The following is a 17232-nucleotide window of genomic DNA, read 5'->3' on the forward strand; positions in this document are numbered from 1 at the left end:
CTTTTAATTGGCTAAAATAAACAATTTAAGTATCAGTGAATTTACCTAAATCTTAAGTTTTAACTACTAAATTTGTGAAGCAACCCAAAACCTACAACAAGCTGCACCACACGTTTGCTTAGAACAGGGGAAAACCGGTACAGCCTGTTCGCAGCTCGTTTATATCGAGACAGCTGTCAGAAATTGCACGGATTACTATCGAGTATTGTGTCTGATCGGGACACAAAATTCACCTCAAAGTTTTCGTCTCAGCTGATGGTTTTTCAACAGACTCAACGCCAGCTCAATTCCACCTTCAGACCAGAGATCGACGAGCAGACGAAAAGAAAAGAAAAAACTTCGTCGCAGACTATCTTCGCGCCTTCGTGAATGCTCGCTACAGCGATTGGAACGTCAAGCTAAGTCCCTCTGAGTTCGCATATAATTCCCGGGTTCACTTGAGTATCAGTATGGAGCCATTTGCTGCATACCTCGGCAACATCAGTCGTCGACTTCACGCCCTCGGCGATAACGATCACACGCGGCATCTTTTGTGGAGCACCAGAAATCGGTGTTGCAACTGTGTAAAGTTATGCTCGAATATTCGCATGCGTCAATTAAGTATTTCCACGACCGCAAAAGACCAACATATCGGCTTGCTGAAGGGGATCAAGTGCTGCTCGACACGTCCAGTCTGGACCTTCATCATCTCGGTACTACTGGTAGTCACAAATTGGCCCCACGGTTTATCGGTCCTTATCCTGTTTTATCATCTACGACGCCCGGTACTTACAAGATTAGTATGCCTCCAGGACTTCGACTTCATGGCAAGTTTCACGTATCCTACTTGCGGCCGTATATATTCGATGCGAATCCTCGACGGCTCAATGACGTTCCTAGACTTATCACTCGCGATGAACACGACAGGCTTCAAGTTCAAGTCATTCTCAATCGTCGTGCGCGGAAAACACTGTGATATTCAAGATTCGATGATACGGACGTGTTAACAAGGACTCTTGGGAACATGAAGCATATTTAGGTCAAGTACGCAGACTTATTGATCTTTTTTTTCTTCTTACTCACCTCCCACCGTGGACGCGATCGAAGTAAACGCTTTTCAGTGGGTAGAGTGTCATGATTAATAACGACAGGAAGCTCAACATTATAGATCAACCCGCAAGAAGCACGTTGATCGCCAGCTTTCCGGGTCCAATTCATATTTTAATGATTTGACTTCGATCTCTCAGATGGCAGCTAGACTCTAGTACTTCAAGCTGCCATTCAACATCAACCGCAGCTAGACGTAGCTCTCCATTTATATTCAATTTAAACTCAAAATTGTATTTTGCACTCAATTCGCACTCGCGTATAATGTGACATGTGCATGGTCGACTAGATCTCCGGTATGCTAATGGGCTCAAATCTCGCACGCGTAGTTGCGTCCAGTTGAAGAACCCTAAGACCCTATGTGATGCCGTGGACCTTGTGGTAACGTACGAGGTCACCCACTTCGTAAACGGTATGCTCGAGCGTCAAACCAGCGAAGACAAGAAACGCATATATGGTATCCAGTCGTCTGGCCAAGCCAGATTAGTCAAGGGGAACTAATTCCGAGGAAAAGGTCGGTTAAGGCCGAAGTCGGACGACAAGTACACGGAGCGGTGTACCTGCCATTTGCGCAAGAATCCAGGCTAATCAAGGCTCACTGCTTTACCTGGAAGTAACAACAAGGCTTGCAGCAAAACCGGCAACCTCTTTTACGAAAGAGGGCCCTGGTGTGACTCAGAGCGAAACCAGAACAGCCTTAAAGTTCTGCCATATTAAGCACCTCCTAAGTCTACGGGCTGTGCACACAATGGTAATTACTATAGGTGTTGTGATGGTAATTCCATAAGCGATTGCGGGTTTGCTGATTTCAGCTGAGAACGAAAAGATTCTCAATTTGGTCTGGAAATGCTGTAAGCTCTTTGATTTAATAACCAACTGGAGCTATTAATGGTAAAAACTGCTGTATTTGAATGACGCTACGGCGTAGTTTCATAGAAATTTCTCGGAGCAGCTGCCAGGACAAGTAAAAAATGAGATACAAACTTTGATGTTGCCTTTAAACGTATATCGAGGAAGTACTATTGCTATTCTTAAGGCCAACACTACAGCATTATATTTAACATAAATCGATACTCACTACGTGTTAGCCATCCCTCATACGGACTTCACGACTTGTCGTAAGAAGCCCGAGACCCGGGGTGGTCTCTATCCTCTTTGGGGATACCCCTGGGTTATGCCCGAGAACTGTCCCACGTGGAGTTCTTGTGAGAACATGTTCTGGGCATGGGTGGAGTCTCTTAAGTACTCACCCACGGAGTTACGGGAGCTCCATGAAGATCAGCTGCTGTCCCGCATCCTAGACCAGCGTGATCTTCGTGTGAGGCTTGCCCACTTGATCAGCAAGCGCATGCTGCCAAGGGACATCTTGAAGCGCGCGGCTTCTAGCGCTCACGATGAGCGCGGGTACGGAATGTATTCATCGTCCGTACCCCGTTCGGGCAAGAAGCCCCGGACTACTTATGAAGCTGCCGCCGCTTCTGTTCCCAGATTGCGACAGCCTTCGGGCAGTCAATCAGGATCCGTTCAATCGGCTCCCACGAGTTTTCGGAGTGGGCATAACCCCTCCATTTCACGAGGAGCTGTCGCTTACCGGACGCCGCTGCTCCTGGAGTATCCGCTCCACGTGGAAGTGGACTTCTCCATTCCGGTCAAGCAGGGGCGGAGGTGCCTTCGTACGAGTACGAGTACTCGGCGCCTCCCGAAAGCCACTCTCGTCCGAGTGCTCCGACTGCGGGTCCGACACAGAGCCCTGAGGTTGACCGCCTCCGTAAACGTGTCCTCGAGCGTGAGACTGCACTTGGCCTTGGGACTGGCGGTGATGCTGCCGCCCAGGTCGGGAATCAGGGCGAGCTCGCTCGTCTTGCGGGCCGCCTGGACCTGTTGGAGCGAGAGGTCGCGATTCTGCACCTGCGGGTGGATCGCCGGGCCTCTTCATCCGATCTGGACGAGGCCTTTCGCATGATCCGAAGAATTGAGGCTCTGCTGCTACGTCCGGAGCCGCCTGCGGCACACTTCTAGACGTACGCGTATGGTGCGTACCCGGCGTACTCAGCGTACTCGGCGTATGGCGCCGGGGTCCGTTCGTACGGAGCCCCTCCGGCGTACGGTCTTGACCGCAGCCTTGCCGCTCCGACCGAGGCTTGGGTGCCTGCTCCGACGCCCTCGTCGACGACTGTGACCGGCTCTCGCTTCGAGGAGCTGGGTCAAGGTAGGTCTGCGAGTCAGCAACCCCCTGCGGATTAAAGTACCGCTTAAGACGTTCAACGTAGAACGTCGGGTGCGTCGTCATTGACTTTGGCAGGTCGATGGTGTACGACGCACCATGTCTGGCCAGGACTGCAAATGGTCCGATGAAGCGGTGCTTCAGCTTGTTGCTGCCGACAGAGCTGACAGTGTCAAGAGGTAGGTTCCTCGTGTCTAGCAACAACTAAGTCCCCTACCGTAAATATACTTAAGTTTCCTCTTCCGTGTTTGTCGGAATACTCCTTTAGTTTATCTTGGGGCCGCTGCCATGGCATCGCGGACTCTGCTGACAACGCTCAGCTTGGTATCCATAAAGGATTTCACTTGTTTCCGCAGCGAAACTGGTCTCACATCCGAGACCTGGGAGGAAAGGGCTTTTCGAGCCTCTCCTTCACTTAGAATAGAGGAGTCAGTGTCTCTTCGAAGAGCGAGAGGCACTCTGGGGTGACGGAAGCCGCTCAAGTAGAGCGGCGTGAACCCCGTGGACGCGTGCACCGCGTTGTTGAGCGCAAACTCAACAACTGGAAGCTGCGTCGACACCGTACATGGTGCTGCCGCGCGCACACACTGCGCAGAGTGTCCTCGAGCACTCGATTGACGCGCTCTGTCTGGCCGTCTGTCTGCGGATGGTCCGCAGTGGACATCTACAGACGAGTTCCCAGTAAAGGGAACAGCATTTCCAAAGCGCAGCAGTGAACCGCGGGTCTCGGTCCGAGACAATCGTCTCCGTGAGACCGTGATAGCGGAACACGACATCGGCGAACAACCTCGCGGTTTGTTCGCCCGTAACAGTGACGGGAACCGGAGCAAGATGTACCATCTTGCTCAGTCGACACACGAACACCAAAATTTCGGTGTTGCCGTGTCCGTCGGCGGGAAGCCCAAAGATGAAGTCAAGACTCATCGACTTCCAACAGTCAGCCGGTACGGGCAGGCTCTGTAGTGAAGCCGAAAAATGCCCTGCGGGTTTGACCCGCTGACATGTTTCGCATGTCTTAACGTACTGGGTGACCCACTTGTACATGTGGGTCCACCAGAAGGACTGAGAGACCGACAGAAAGGTCTTCTCGCGGCCCAAGTGGCCGCTGGAGGGCGCGTCATGCGCCTCCGCGAGGATATCGAAGTTCAGATCCTCGTCGCTGGGTACGTCCACCCGTGGAGGATCAGTGGGCTCCACCCGGTAATAGAGGAGTCCATCCTTCAACTCATATCGGTGGAGCCGTGAGCGCTGTCGCGACGAGAGCCAGTCGGACTTCGCGCTCGTTCCTGCCATAAGGAACTTGACGATAGGCGCGACAGCCTCATCGTCCCGATACGCCATGCGTATCCGATCATATAGATCCGTTGTCACCCGCGTGATGTGGGCCAACTCATAGTCAGGACGCCGAGAGAGGGCGTCCGCAAGCACGTTGAGCTTGCCCGGCTTGTATTCGACGCGGAAGTTGTATTCCGCGAAGAAGGACAGCCACCTCGCCATCCTTTGGGAGAGGTGAGGCGGGTGGTCTGTGTAGATCACAAAGGGCCTAGAGCCCAGAAGGTGAGCACGAAACTTCACAAGGGCATATTTCATTGCCAGGATCTCCTTGTCGTAGACAGGGTACTTCCGCTCGGCGGCTTTGAGCTGCCTGGACTAGAACGAGATGACTCGTTCGTGTCCAGCCGTGTCGGCCTGCAGCAATGCACATCCGATGGCGTAATCGGAGGCGTCGCAGACGACGCTAAACGTCTTCGTCTCGTCCGGCAAGGCCAGGACAGGGGCCTCTTGGAGACTGGCCTTGATGCTGTCAAAAGGATCCTGGTGCTCTTGCTCCCGGCGCCAGTCGACGTCCTTCTGAAGGAGGCTCGACAAGGGCTTAGCGAAACCCGCGTACCCTGCGCTGTACTTGTGAAGGTAGTCGGCCAAGCCCAACCACTTTCGAAGATCCTTCTTGGATCGGCGCGTCGGCCATGCTGCTATGGCCTTGACCTTGTCTGGGTCAGCCCGAACGCCCACGTTGCTTACGAAGCAACCGAGAACTTTTAATCTCTGGTGACGCGAAAACGCACTTGTCGATGTTGGCGTAGAGATCGTTTGCTCGCATTACGTCCAGCACTCGACGGAGGTGTCCTAGATGCACCTCCATGATCGTCTTGTCTCCCTCAGCACGGCTATGGACGAATATGTCGTCGAAGTACGTCTGTACGAAGGTACGCAAAGGGCGGAACAATTGCGTCACCAGGCGATTGAACGTCGCCAGGGCGTTAGACAAGCCCTGCGGCATGACGAGCCATTCCCAGAGCATGCCGCTTGGAGTGCTTACCGCGGTGAGCGGGATTTCGCTCTCTCGCATCAGGATTCGGTAGTATCTGTCTACCAAATCCAGCGCACTGTACAGTACGTTCCCGGCCATGTTGTTCAACAACACATCCTTTCGTGGGATTGGTGTTTGGGCCGGCACCGTTGCGTTGTTCAGCTTGTTATAAGCGTGAACCAGACGCCACTTTCCGTTCGGCTTCCGAGCGCAGAAAGTCGGCGTCGAGTGCGGGGATTTCGACTCCCGCACCATGCCTGCCTTCGCTTTCGCGGCGAAGAAGGCATCAATGACCTCGCACTGCTCGCGCGGGAGAGGCCATTGCCTCGTGACACAATACTTTGTGCCGGGCACGAGATCAATCTCGTGCCGTACGCTTCGATGCGGTGGGAGTTGGGTCGGTGGGTGTTTGTTTGTTCACCACGTCCGCATACTCCGTCACCAAAGGATACACCGGATTCTTAAAGATCTCAGAACCCAAGCGCGTCTGACGCTGCTTGTTCAGGTCTTCCAGGACGTTCTCGTCCAAGACAGAGGAGGAGTTCAGCTCCTCCCGAGTGGTCTCTGGTCTCATGAGTACCATCTCAGCAATCTCTCCAGCCTTGAGGTTGGTCAGGAAAGCCTCAGCCGTCATTTCCTCGAGGTTCAGTATCTCTGCAACCTCTGGCAACGGTTCCAAGTGGACACCAGATGCCTTGGCGGGTAAACCGGTCTCGCCATCGAAGATGTGACAACACTCTTCCACCGGCCTTGTCGGAGGTGCCCGGGCCCTGGACTCCGAGTCGCTTGAAGCGACGTCGATCGGAACGAAGTTCGGATCCGACTTGAGGCGGCGGCGGCGTCGTTGACGACGGCGACCGTGACGTCAAGCTTTGCTGCCCACGTCTATGGATGTCGGCGCTGAGGCACTCGTAGCCTCGTGTGGTACCGTGGTACCCACACAGGAAGCGTGTTCGACGCTTTCCTCTTCAGTTAAGGTCTGGGCGACCGCATGTGGCACTGTGTTACCATCTCGGAACACGCTGTTCTCAGTGTTCGTGACAGCTGCAGCTGTCTGCGGAACTAAGTTACCCGCCTGTGGACCTAAATTACCCACTTGGCCAGCGCCTCTTCTGGGCGCTGCCACCATCAAAACATCCTCGGAGTCGTCATATACGTCGACGACTCCCAAGCATCTGCCGGATGCTTTGGTACCCTGGCAGGCCTTGCGGGTGCCCCGGGTCCTGACAGAGGTGGGAACATGACTCACCAATGCTCTGTCGGACTGCGCAGGGCGGCTGGCACCGATTGCCTTGCCTCGCCAGTCGATCCAGGGCTCGTGCTTCTCTAGCCAGGGCATGCCCAGGATCATATCATATGGATCCATATCGAGAACAGTGAACTGTTCGAGGCTGTCAAAGTTTTCAAACTTGACGGCCAGATGCACTTGGACGTTGGGGACAGTGACGATCTTCCCGTCGGCCAGTCGCACCCCCACCGTCCCGTTGCCCTTGCTTTCTCTCAAAGCATCGGACAACTTGTTGCTGTTACGAGCAACCGTCTGCCGGCGTGCGAAATTCTTCGACGCCCCAGGGTCAATCAAGATTCTAAAGGGATGATCGTATCCCCGTACACATCCGTGTACTACAAGCAACCCGCCGCTGCTCTTTGCCGATTCAAGAGTGCGAAGACTCTCAGGGGCTAAGTCCCCGTGGTACGCGCCACCCGCGCGCCCATCACGAAGACTTAATTCCTCCCCAGTAGGGCGCCCCGCCCCTACTGGTTCCCGGCGTTCCCCTGTCCCCGGGATCCTGGCTTCTGCCAGCGACCCTTGAGAACGGGCTTGGGGAAGGACCGTCTGCAGAGTCTTTCCGCGGGACAGTCGCGCTTGAAGTGGCCTATCTTCCCCCAGCTGAAGCAGCGGATGTCACGCTGTTCGGCGGACCCGAGTTTCATGGGAACTGGTCCGTTGGGGCTTGTTCGACCGGGAGCCGACAAGGAACTCTCAGGCCATGCTGAGGCCGGCGTACGCGCCTGGCGATGGCTGTACTCTTCTTGAAGAGCCACTTCAATCGCCTCTTTAAGGGTGCTTGACTGCACCCGGAACAGCTGAGTGCGTGCGGGGCCCCACTCGAAGGCCGTCCATGAACACAGTCATCTTGATGTGTTTGTTGAGTGAGTTTCCCACTAGGGACGCCGTAAGCTCCCGTATCTCGTGCACGTACTCGTGCAGTTCGCGCCTTTCTTATTTCACGAGAGGAAGCGCGAACGCTGGCGGTACTCGTAGTTCGCTGGGAGGAACGCGGCTCGGAGCTGTTCACACAGCTGAGCCCAGGATGTGAAACATCCAGGGGATGTTGCTTCCCGTGTGTACACCCAACTCTTAGCACGGCCGCTAAGGTTGGAGAGTGCAAAAGCAACACGAAATTGCTCGGTCGAGATCAGAGCCGTGTCCATCGCGAGCTCTACTTCTCGGACCCAGAAGTGAAGCTTCTCGTCTTCCTTCCGTTCATACGGCTTAACCTTCAGCCGTATTGGCTTCGGGTGAGGCGGATTTGCTTCCGCCGCCGGAGCCTGCAGGCTCTCCCGCACATGCGCGATGAGGCCCTGCTCGTACGCGTCGAACGCATTGACGCGATCGAGCTGCTCAGCCGGTGTTGACACCACTAGGCTCTGCAGGGCCTCCATCCCGAAGATGCCAGCCATCTTCCGAATCGACTCGAGCTGTGAGTCGTTCAGATGGGAGAAGTCGTTCCTATCCATGGCAACGAACTTCGGAGAGGTTCAGGTAGTCTATCCGCGTTAGCGTGAATAGACTACGAGTGATACCAAGTGTGACGGGGTCACACAGCACCTTGCGCTAGAGGAAGTTATCTTCCGGGAGTTTACAAATTCTCAGTGAACGGCAGTTCACAGGTCCCCTCTTGAGTTAAAAGAGAGCGAAGTGACCAAATTAAGGTAGAATGTAAACTGAGTATATTTATATAACACTCATACTCGGGATATTTGGTACAAAGTACCAATATCGCTCAAAGCCAACCATTGGTCAACGACATTGCATTTCTATAGGTGACTTATAGTTTGTATTAAACCCAAACTTTATCTACCTACTCCTGAAGTGTGAAGTGTCACACTTCATGTAACCAGGGTACACTTAGGGCTACGTACCCCGTTACACCTACCCAATCTCAAGAAAGGAGTGTTAGCCAATGAAACCACAGAAATTCAAGATCAGGATAATCGTTTCTCAAAGGGCACACTTGCAAAAACGCTGATCTACCGGTCTGGGATGTTGGCAAATTATTCATTCACTTTGTGTTTGTAAGCAATCAGATACAGCTACAATCAGTTAAATAGTGGCCTCCTTAGTGAAAACAAGATGAAACTGGATGTCAGTTATCCGGCTAGCTACGAGACTTGCATCATGTGAGTGGAGGTACTGTAGCTGCCTTTTCAGCACCACCAAAAACGTGATGCTACATGTATAAAATGTGAACATCGTGAATGTGTTTTCGTACAGAACCTGTACAATTCGGAACTTGAATCTCTGGTGATAAACTAACTATTAAAGTACAAGAGAAACTAGCCTTGTGCTACTTGACACCTTCAGATGTTGTGCTACATGCAGTAGGTGAGGCTACTGAGTCTAATGCTGTCGATGCAGGTACTGTATTGGTAAGAATGAATTTGGCGTACCGGTAAATCGAACTTTAATGTATGTATCCTGTATTTCAAATTACTGCCTCCTCTATTGTCATTTAGTAATCAGTGCGTCCTTTGTTTCAGTAATACTGTAGTAGAAAATCTCTTCCAACGATAATGCGCTTGTACACTTCTCTCACTTGCACATTTGCTCTATACGAGCCTCTTCCCAAGCCCCTTCAACTTTAACCACACTCGCCATGAAGTTCTCTAACAAGGATCTCGTCATGAAATTCTCAACTAATCAAGCTCTCCACCTCCTGAAGCGTCAACTATTAATACCAGAAGCTAGTTGTGGCTGCCCTCCGTTATTAATAGGGGCAGCGATGTGCTCTCTGAATTAAGTCTGCGAGAGCGTAAGAACTCCAAGAGGAGACTATTTTAATATGCTGTGAAGCTGCAGAAGTTTATCACACGTCTAATACTCCTCAAAGATTATACAATTCATCGTCTTTATCATCTGCCCTTAGCGCTCCTTCTCATCTTACATATCCTTAAGTGATTCTACGTTTTTAAGCGGATGCCGAAGCCAACTTCTTGGTCTCCTTCACGACCGCCGCGCTCTGCAGTAGGACGCGCTCGTAGTCGGACGGCATCACGCGCATGAACTTGTGCACCGATGCGTCCCAATTGTCCAGCACCCTCTGCGCCTTTGGCGACTGCGTACGTTCCAGATGCTTGGCGATGAGCGCCTTGACCTCCTGGATCTCCGCATCCGACGCCGTCTCCGTCAACGGACCGACACCCACCATCCCCATGTTGCACTTCTCCTGGAACGACGCGTCCTCGTCGAAGATGTACGCGATACCGCCAGACATACCAGCAGCGAAGTTACGCCCAGTGGAGCCGAGAACAACCACGCGTCCGCCAGTCATGTACTCGCAGCCGTGGTCACCCACGCCCTCAACGACAGCCTTGACGCCAGAGTTACGTACGCAGAAGCGCTCCCCGGCCTTACCGGAGAAGTAGGCCTCCCCACTGGTCGCTCCGTACAGCACCGCGTTGCCGATAATCACGTTCTCCGGGTTGGCACGCTCCGAAAAGTCCTCGCTCGGGTACACCGACACCTCGCCACCAGACAGAGCCTTGCCGACGTAGTCGTTCGAGTCGCCCTCGAGGTCAAGACGCACGCCCTTGGCCAGCCCGAAGGCCAAACTCTGGCCGCCATGGCCCTTGAGCTTCAGGTGGATCGTTCCGTCGGGCAGACCCTCCTCTCCGTAGCGCTTGCAGACCTCGTGTGACAAAGTAGCACCGAGCGTACGGTCCAGGTTAGTGGCAACGTCCTCGATCACGACGGGCGTCTTGTTCTCCAGCGCCGTCTTGGCCTTGTCAATGAGACGCATGTCGATGCACTTGTCCACCTCGTGGTCCTGCTCCATCTCCTTCTTCACGCCAGCGCCCTCGTTCAACGTGCTGGCGTTGATAAGCAGCGGAGACAGGTCCAGCTTGCGGCTCTTGTAGTGCAGCGCGTCCTGGTTCACCTTGAGCAGGTCAGCGCGTCCGATCAGATCGTCCAGCTTGCGGAAGCCCAGCCGACGCATGTAGTCCTGCACCTCCTCCGCCAGCATGAACATGAAGTTGACCACGTGCTCGGGCTGGCCCTGGAACTTCTTGCGCAGCTCCGGGTCCTGCGTGGCGACACCGACGGGGCACGTGTTCAAGTGGCACTTGCGCATCATGATGCAGCCCAGAGCAATCAGTGGACCCGTCGCAAAGCCGAACTCCTCGGCGCCGAGCAACGCAGCGACCATCACGTCGCGGCCAGTCTTGAGCTGGCCGTCCGTCTGCAGCTTGACACGCGAGCGCAGGTCGTTCAGCACCAGCGTTTGCTGCGTCTCGGCCAGTCCCAGCTCCCACGGCAGTCCGCCGTTCTTGACACCAGTCCACACCGCAGCGCCAGTGCCGCCGTCGTGGCCAGAGACGGTGATGTGGTCCGACTTCGCCTTAGCCACACCGGCAGCCACCACTCCGACGCCGACCTCCGACACCAGCTTGACCGACACCTCCGCCGACGGGTTCGAGTGCTTTAGGTCGTGAATCAGCTGTGCCAGGTCCTCGATCGAGTAAATGTCGTGGTGCGGCGGCGGCGAGATGAGCCCCACGCCCGGAGTCGTGTGGCGCATCGAGCCAATGTAGTCGCTGACCTTGTGGCCGGGCAGCTCGCCGCCCTCGCCAGGCTTGGCGCCTTGCGCCATCTTGATCTGCAGCTGGTCCGCGTTCGTCAGGTAGTTCATCGTCACACCGAAGCGGCCCGACGCCACCTGCTTGATGGCCGAGCGACGCGGGTTGGGCGGGCCTCCAGCCTTGGTGAAGCGTTTGACGTCCTCCCCGCCTTCGCCAGTGTTGCTGCGTCCACCCAGCGTGTTCATGGCGACCGCCAGAGCCTCGTGCGTCTCCTGCGAGATACTGCCCAGACTCATCGCGCCAGTGTTGAAGCGCTTGACGATGTCCGCGACGCTCTCCATCTCGTCAAGTCTGGGCATCTTGTCCTCGTCCACGAACTTAAAGTCCAGCAGACCGCGCAGGTTCACGCGCTTGCACAGCTCGTTCGTCTCCTCCACGTACTGCGCGTAGGCCTCTCGCGAGTTCTCGCGCGCCGCGCGCTGCAGCGCCACAATATTCTTGGGCGAGTTGTAGTGGACCTCGGCGTCGTTCCGGAAGTGGTAGCTGCCCGGGTTACGGATCAGCGGCAGCATGTCCGAGTGCAGTGGGTAGCCGGCCTCGTGGAAGCGAGAGATGTCCGTGTACAGCGCCTCAAAGTCCGTGCCTTGGATGCGCGAGTTGGTGCCTTCGAAGCACATGCTGATGATGTCGTCACCCAAACCCACCGCCTCGAACACCTGCGCGCCCTTGTACGACTGCAGCGTCGAGATGCCCATCTTGGACATGACCTTGAGGATGCCCTTGCCCACCGCCGCACGGTACTTGTCAAACACTTCAGCGTTGCTCATCTCCTGCTTCGAGTGCGCGTACAGTAACCCTTCGTCGTTCATCTTGTTCAGCGCCATCTCCGCCATGTGCGGGTTGATGGCGTCGGCGCCGAAGCCCAGCAAGGTGCAGAAGTCGTGCACCTCCTTGGCGTCACCACACTCCGCGAACAGCGCGACACTCGTGCGCTGCTGAGTGCGCAACAAGTGCTGGTGCACGGCACCGATCGCGAGCAGCGACGGCACAGGGTAACGGTTCACACCAGCGAGCTTGTCGGACAGCACGATAATGGGAGCCTTCTCGTTCACCAGCGCGTCCGTAGCTTGCTCGCACAGACGGTAAAGCGCCTCCACAAGACCGCGAGCGCCACTTCCCGCGGCGAACGTGGCGTCCAGCACCTTGGGCGTCCAGTCAGCGTGGCCAGTGCTCTTCAGAACGCTCATCTCGGCGTTCGACATGACTGGGTGCTCCACCATTAGACGCTTGGCGTGTTCAGCCGTGGCATCCAGGACATTTGCAGCCGGGCCGACGGGGCACATCAAGCTCATGACGAGCTCCTCTCGGATGGGGTCAATCGGCGGGTTCGTCACCTGCGCGAACAGCTGCTTGAAGTACTCAAACGGCAGCTTAGGCTGTTCCGACAGCACCGCCAGCGGCGCATCATTGCCCATACTGCCCAGTGACTCCTTGCCGTAGATTCCCATGGGCATCATCAGCAGGTCCATCGTCTCTGTCGTGTAGCCAAACATGTTGAGCCGGCGGTTGAGTTCGGCGTAGTTCGGACGGCGCTTGAGCTCCGTCGACGCGTCCTTCTTGGCGGCAGTCAGCTCGGCCAGCGACACGAGGTTCTCGTCCAGCCACTTCTTAAACGGACGACTCTCGCTCACAGATTTCTTGACTTCGTCGTCCGACACGATCATGCCGCGCTCAAAGTCCACCAGGAACATCTTGCCGGGCTCCAGACGACGCTTGTACTTGATGTCCTTCTCCGGCAGGTGCTCCAGCACTCCAATCTCACTGGACAGCAGCACGTGGTCGTCCTTAGTGACGTAGTAGCGACTCGGACGCAGCCCGTTGCGGTCCAGCGTGGCGCCGATCGTCTTGCCGTCCGTGAACGCCATCATAGCCGGTCCGTCCCACGGCTCCATGAGCAGCGACTGGTACTTGTACATGTCCTTCTTGTGCGCGTCGATGAGCGGGTCATTCTGCCACGCTTCGGGAATCATCATCATCATTCCCTCAGGGAGGGAACGGTTGCACGAGCTGGCCTTCGTGAGGATCTCCAGTACGGCGTCAAAGTTGCCAGAGTCCGACTTGGAGTCCGAGCAAACAGGCAGCAGATCCGACGTGCGGTTGCCGAAGTACGAGCTGTGCAACTTGCCTCCACGCGCGTACATCCAGTTCTTGTTGCCACGCAGAGTGTTGATCTCTCCGTTGTGGCACATGATGCGGTTGGGCTGCGCGCGATCCCAGGACGGGAACGTGTTGGTGGAGAACCGCGAGTGCACTAGCGCCACATACGACGTGAAATCCTTGGCCGACAGATCGTCGTAGTACTCGAAGAGCTGCTCAGGCGTGAGCTGACCCTTGTAAGTGATGGTACGGTTACTCAGAGAGTTGACGTAAAAGTCCGAGAACTTCTTCTCGTTCACTGATGTGACCACATTGCGTAGTCGTAGGAGTTCCTTCTCAAAGTCGTCTCCCGAGAGGTTCGGGTTCTCGTTAAGTACCATAACCTGTTCGACATGAGGCTCCGAGGCCAAAGATGTGGCTCCTAGTGTGTTGGACGTCGTGGGCATGGCTCTCCAGCCCACAACTTTGAGCCCCATGGCCTCAGCCATGTCATCGAACGTCTTTTTGGCCAACGGGATGTCGTTCGGTGCGTTCTTGTTAAAGAAGACATTGCCTACAGCGTACTTCTCCTTCTCGAGAGTCAGCAGCTTCGCGGCGGCGCCGAATTCGCCGTCTGTAGTGACACGCTGGACGAACTCGTGCGGCAGCGCGACCAACATTCCTGCGCCGTCTCCGGATGCAGGGTCGCAGCCACAGCCACCGCGGTGGGACATACGCACAAGCATCTCGTTAGCCTGTACAACGGTGGACCGGGACGGCTTCTTCTTAAGGCTGGCGATCATACCGACACCGCAGCTGTCCTTCTCCTCGATCTGGCGGTACAGGCCTTTCTGTTGGAAGATAGCGCGCTTGTCGGCGCCTTCGCCCGGGATGGAGCGGAAGCCGCGGACGCCATTAGAACGACGAGGCGTGAGCGCAGAGAGGCGGCTGGCAGACGATGAGAGGGACGCGGCGCGGCGGTGGATGCGGAACATGCGGACAATGCGGAAGTGTGCACTTGACCGGCGCGGCGCAAAATGCGAAATGCGGACGCCGAAGCAGCATCACGGTACTTGCGATTCAGGAATGAATTGAGACCTTGAAGAGGAGACTGAAGTGAGGTTGTGGAAAAGCTGCAATAAATAGTGAGCCTACAAATTTTACGCTAGCTATCTTTATGGAGCACGATCTTTTGCCTTTCTTTGCGCCTCTTGGTTAGAAACGAGTGGAGCAGCAGTACAGTGGCCACTCTCAACCAAAACTGAAGGGTCCTGTTATAATAAGCAATGGTGCATGTACATGAACCGTGTCCTGGAGAAATGCAGCTACTGGTACATGTATTGCAGCGTATGCAGGTGTAGGTAGTGCCATCCCGGGTCCGCCTCGCCCGTGTGTTGGCCTTGCACGTCGGTTGATTCCTCACTTCACAAGCATATTAACCCATCCTCCTGCTTGCGCAAAAGGGAGCCGCCATATGCCAATTATCTTGGCTTCAGTATGCACTTGTTAAGTGCCTTCTTGTACACTCGCCAATGATCCTCCAACACTCTTGGAGATTGTCCCCAAGTCATCCGACAAGTCTTGGAAATGGTCCCCAAGGCGTGCATCAGCCGCACGTGTCTGATGAATGGCCTCATGGCAAGGACAAACCCACGCGATTGACGAGATACCTCACCGCAAGCCCCCTTTTCAAGGAAATCTCTCAAATAGGGGCATCCCTGTACATGTATCACAGGGTCTGTAGCCATCTTGCGCTTGTGTCGATTTGATTGCAACACAACTTGCGCCAGGATGAGAGCAGCGAATTGCTGCGGCAACTGCAAAACGGCGTCGTCGGCTGAGTCTGGCGCGCAGAGCTTCAAGCGGACAAGTTCCAGGGCAACAGCGGTCGAAGCTCAAACAGCGTTCGGGGGAGAAATCCACGTCGAATTGACGCCAGCCGCGTGCAGATGTCGTAGAGGTGTTAAACCAGTTCCGGTTCCGCCGGAACTTCCGGTGCATTGCACAGCTTCAAGCGCGAGGATCCACATGCGACGGGCGGTGGGGATTTGCCCCGGCTTGCGGTTGTTGCAGTTGCCTCGACGTCTGCTGGTCTGCTAAATGTAGGTCAGTTTTCCTCGCAGCCGTGGCCGCACGGCACTCAGTCATTGGCAGGCATTCGACATGCAAGTACAACGACGGTGTGCCGACGCAGCTTCAAGCGCAAGATTCGCCAAATGTGACAGTCAAGGGCTCCACGCTTTCGCCTTGTCTACGGTTAACAGCCCCGCCTTGAACTTGGTTGTTGTTGCAGTTCACTTGCAACGCTCCGTCTATCTTTTCCCAATCGACGGGGATTGGCGATTTTTGGCTGGACGACCAGTGAACGGTGCGGGTTCAAGTTACAGCAGCTAGAAAACAGACGAGCACGCCGTCCGAGTTCAAACACGCCTGAGGGAGCGGGCGTCGTGTTCGGAGCCTTGTCATTCCTCTCTTTGGGTATCCGGCGCTCACGTCTCGCAAGGAAGTCGCAACTCCAAAACTAGGACGTCGGTAGCAAAATATGGTGGCCGTCCTTTGACCGCGCCGCTTCAAAACTGCTCGGACGGTCGCGGCCCGCGACTCGCGGGTCTGAACAGACGCGGAGACACCAGATCTGCTCGAACAGTCGCAACTCGAGAGTCTCCTATGGGGCTGCATGCTGGTAAGCCGTGCATTCGGCTAAAGTACACGAGCTTGGTAGGCTATTTCCTGTGCGACAATGTTCAGTAAGGCTGACGACCCGAACGTGCCGATGGCCCCGACGCCTGCAATCGAAGGCGTGGACCACAACGGCCTCGTGGTGGGCAAGTGGAAGAACGGACTCTTCGGCAGCTGCTACATGAACTGTGTCCCTAATGGTATGTCATCAAAGATCTTGCTCGCTCTTATGACTCTAACCAGGCGTATACTCTAGCCATCACGCCGCTATTTTGTCCCGGTATCTCGATGGCGCAGATCTGCGCGCGTCTGGGTATCGCCAACTTCTTCGCGGTTCTCTTCTCCTATTTGTCAGTCGACGGCCTCGTCTTCGGTGCTGCAGTGACCAAAGTCGACGTGCTGAGTACACTCGCCGTGATCTTGGGCGCGCTGGTAATGCTCTTCACGATTCGCATTCGATTCCGTATGCGGTACCTGTTTTCCATCCGTGGATCGTTGGTGGAGGACATCTTCTCGTCCGTCTTCTGTTGCTGCTGCGCCGTCGCACAAATGGCTGATCATTCGGAGTCGTTCGAGCCCAATACGTTTGCCATTCTACCGCGAGCAACATTGCCAGGTTACACCTTCGGATAAACTCTGAGAGGTCCGCAAAGAGTACTTGTGCGCAAACTCTGTATGTACCACAGCGACGGTAGTATCGCAGTGTACAGAATAGAAAAACGTGGAGGTTTCACATCAGCTTCGCTTTCGGGTTCTTAAGTTCGTATGATCGTTTCTTGCTCGCGCAGTTCGAAGAAGACAGATTTCAAGCAATTGCGCGAGTATCGAATCGATACTATCGATACGCCCCTACATATATCTTGTGAACAAGCAAAATAGCCAGAAGTGTGAATCATTAACAGTTGAATGAAGCCAGAGACAGTAAGTGGTCTGGCCTGCAATGATAAAGTGTGGTGGGTTTCGAATCGGTGCTTCTACATTTACACCGAAG

General features: G+C 55.1%; 3 protein-coding genes across 3 annotated transcripts; 2 read left to right on the top strand and 1 right to left on the bottom strand.

Moving 5' to 3' along the window:
• Positions 1–9814: 9814 nt before the first annotated feature.
• Positions 9815–14557, bottom strand: PITG_12037 (ferredoxin-dependent glutamate synthase, putative; the record flags this gene model as incomplete). The annotated part of the gene is made up of 1 exon (XM_002901423.1): positions 9815–14557. The coding sequence occupies one exon, from the start codon at positions 14555–14557 to the stop codon at positions 9815–9817; it is 4743 nt and encodes a 1580-aa protein (XP_002901469.1).
• A 291-nt stretch (positions 14558–14848) lies between these two features.
• Positions 14849–15784, top strand: PITG_12038 (uncharacterized protein; the record flags this gene model as incomplete). Its single annotated transcript, XM_002901424.1, has 2 exons — positions 14849–14919; positions 15571–15784. 2 exons carry the CDS (start codon positions 14849–14851, stop codon positions 15782–15784), a joined length of 285 nt encoding a protein of 94 aa, XP_002901470.1.
• A 518-nt stretch (positions 15785–16302) lies between these two features.
• PITG_12039 (uncharacterized protein) lies at positions 16303–16874 on the top strand (the record flags this gene model as incomplete). Its single annotated transcript, XM_002901425.1, has 3 exons — positions 16303–16441; positions 16498–16591; positions 16646–16874. 3 exons carry the CDS (start codon positions 16303–16305, stop codon positions 16872–16874), a joined length of 462 nt encoding a protein of 153 aa, XP_002901471.1.
• Positions 16875–17232: the final 358 nt, after the last annotated feature.

The sequence above is a fragment of the Phytophthora infestans genome, genomic scaffold, assembly GCF_000142945.1.
Source record: "Phytophthora infestans T30-4 supercont1.21 genomic scaffold, whole genome shotgun sequence".
In the NCBI taxonomy this organism is placed as follows: Eukaryota; Oomycota; class Peronosporomycetes; order Peronosporales; family Peronosporaceae; genus Phytophthora; species Phytophthora infestans.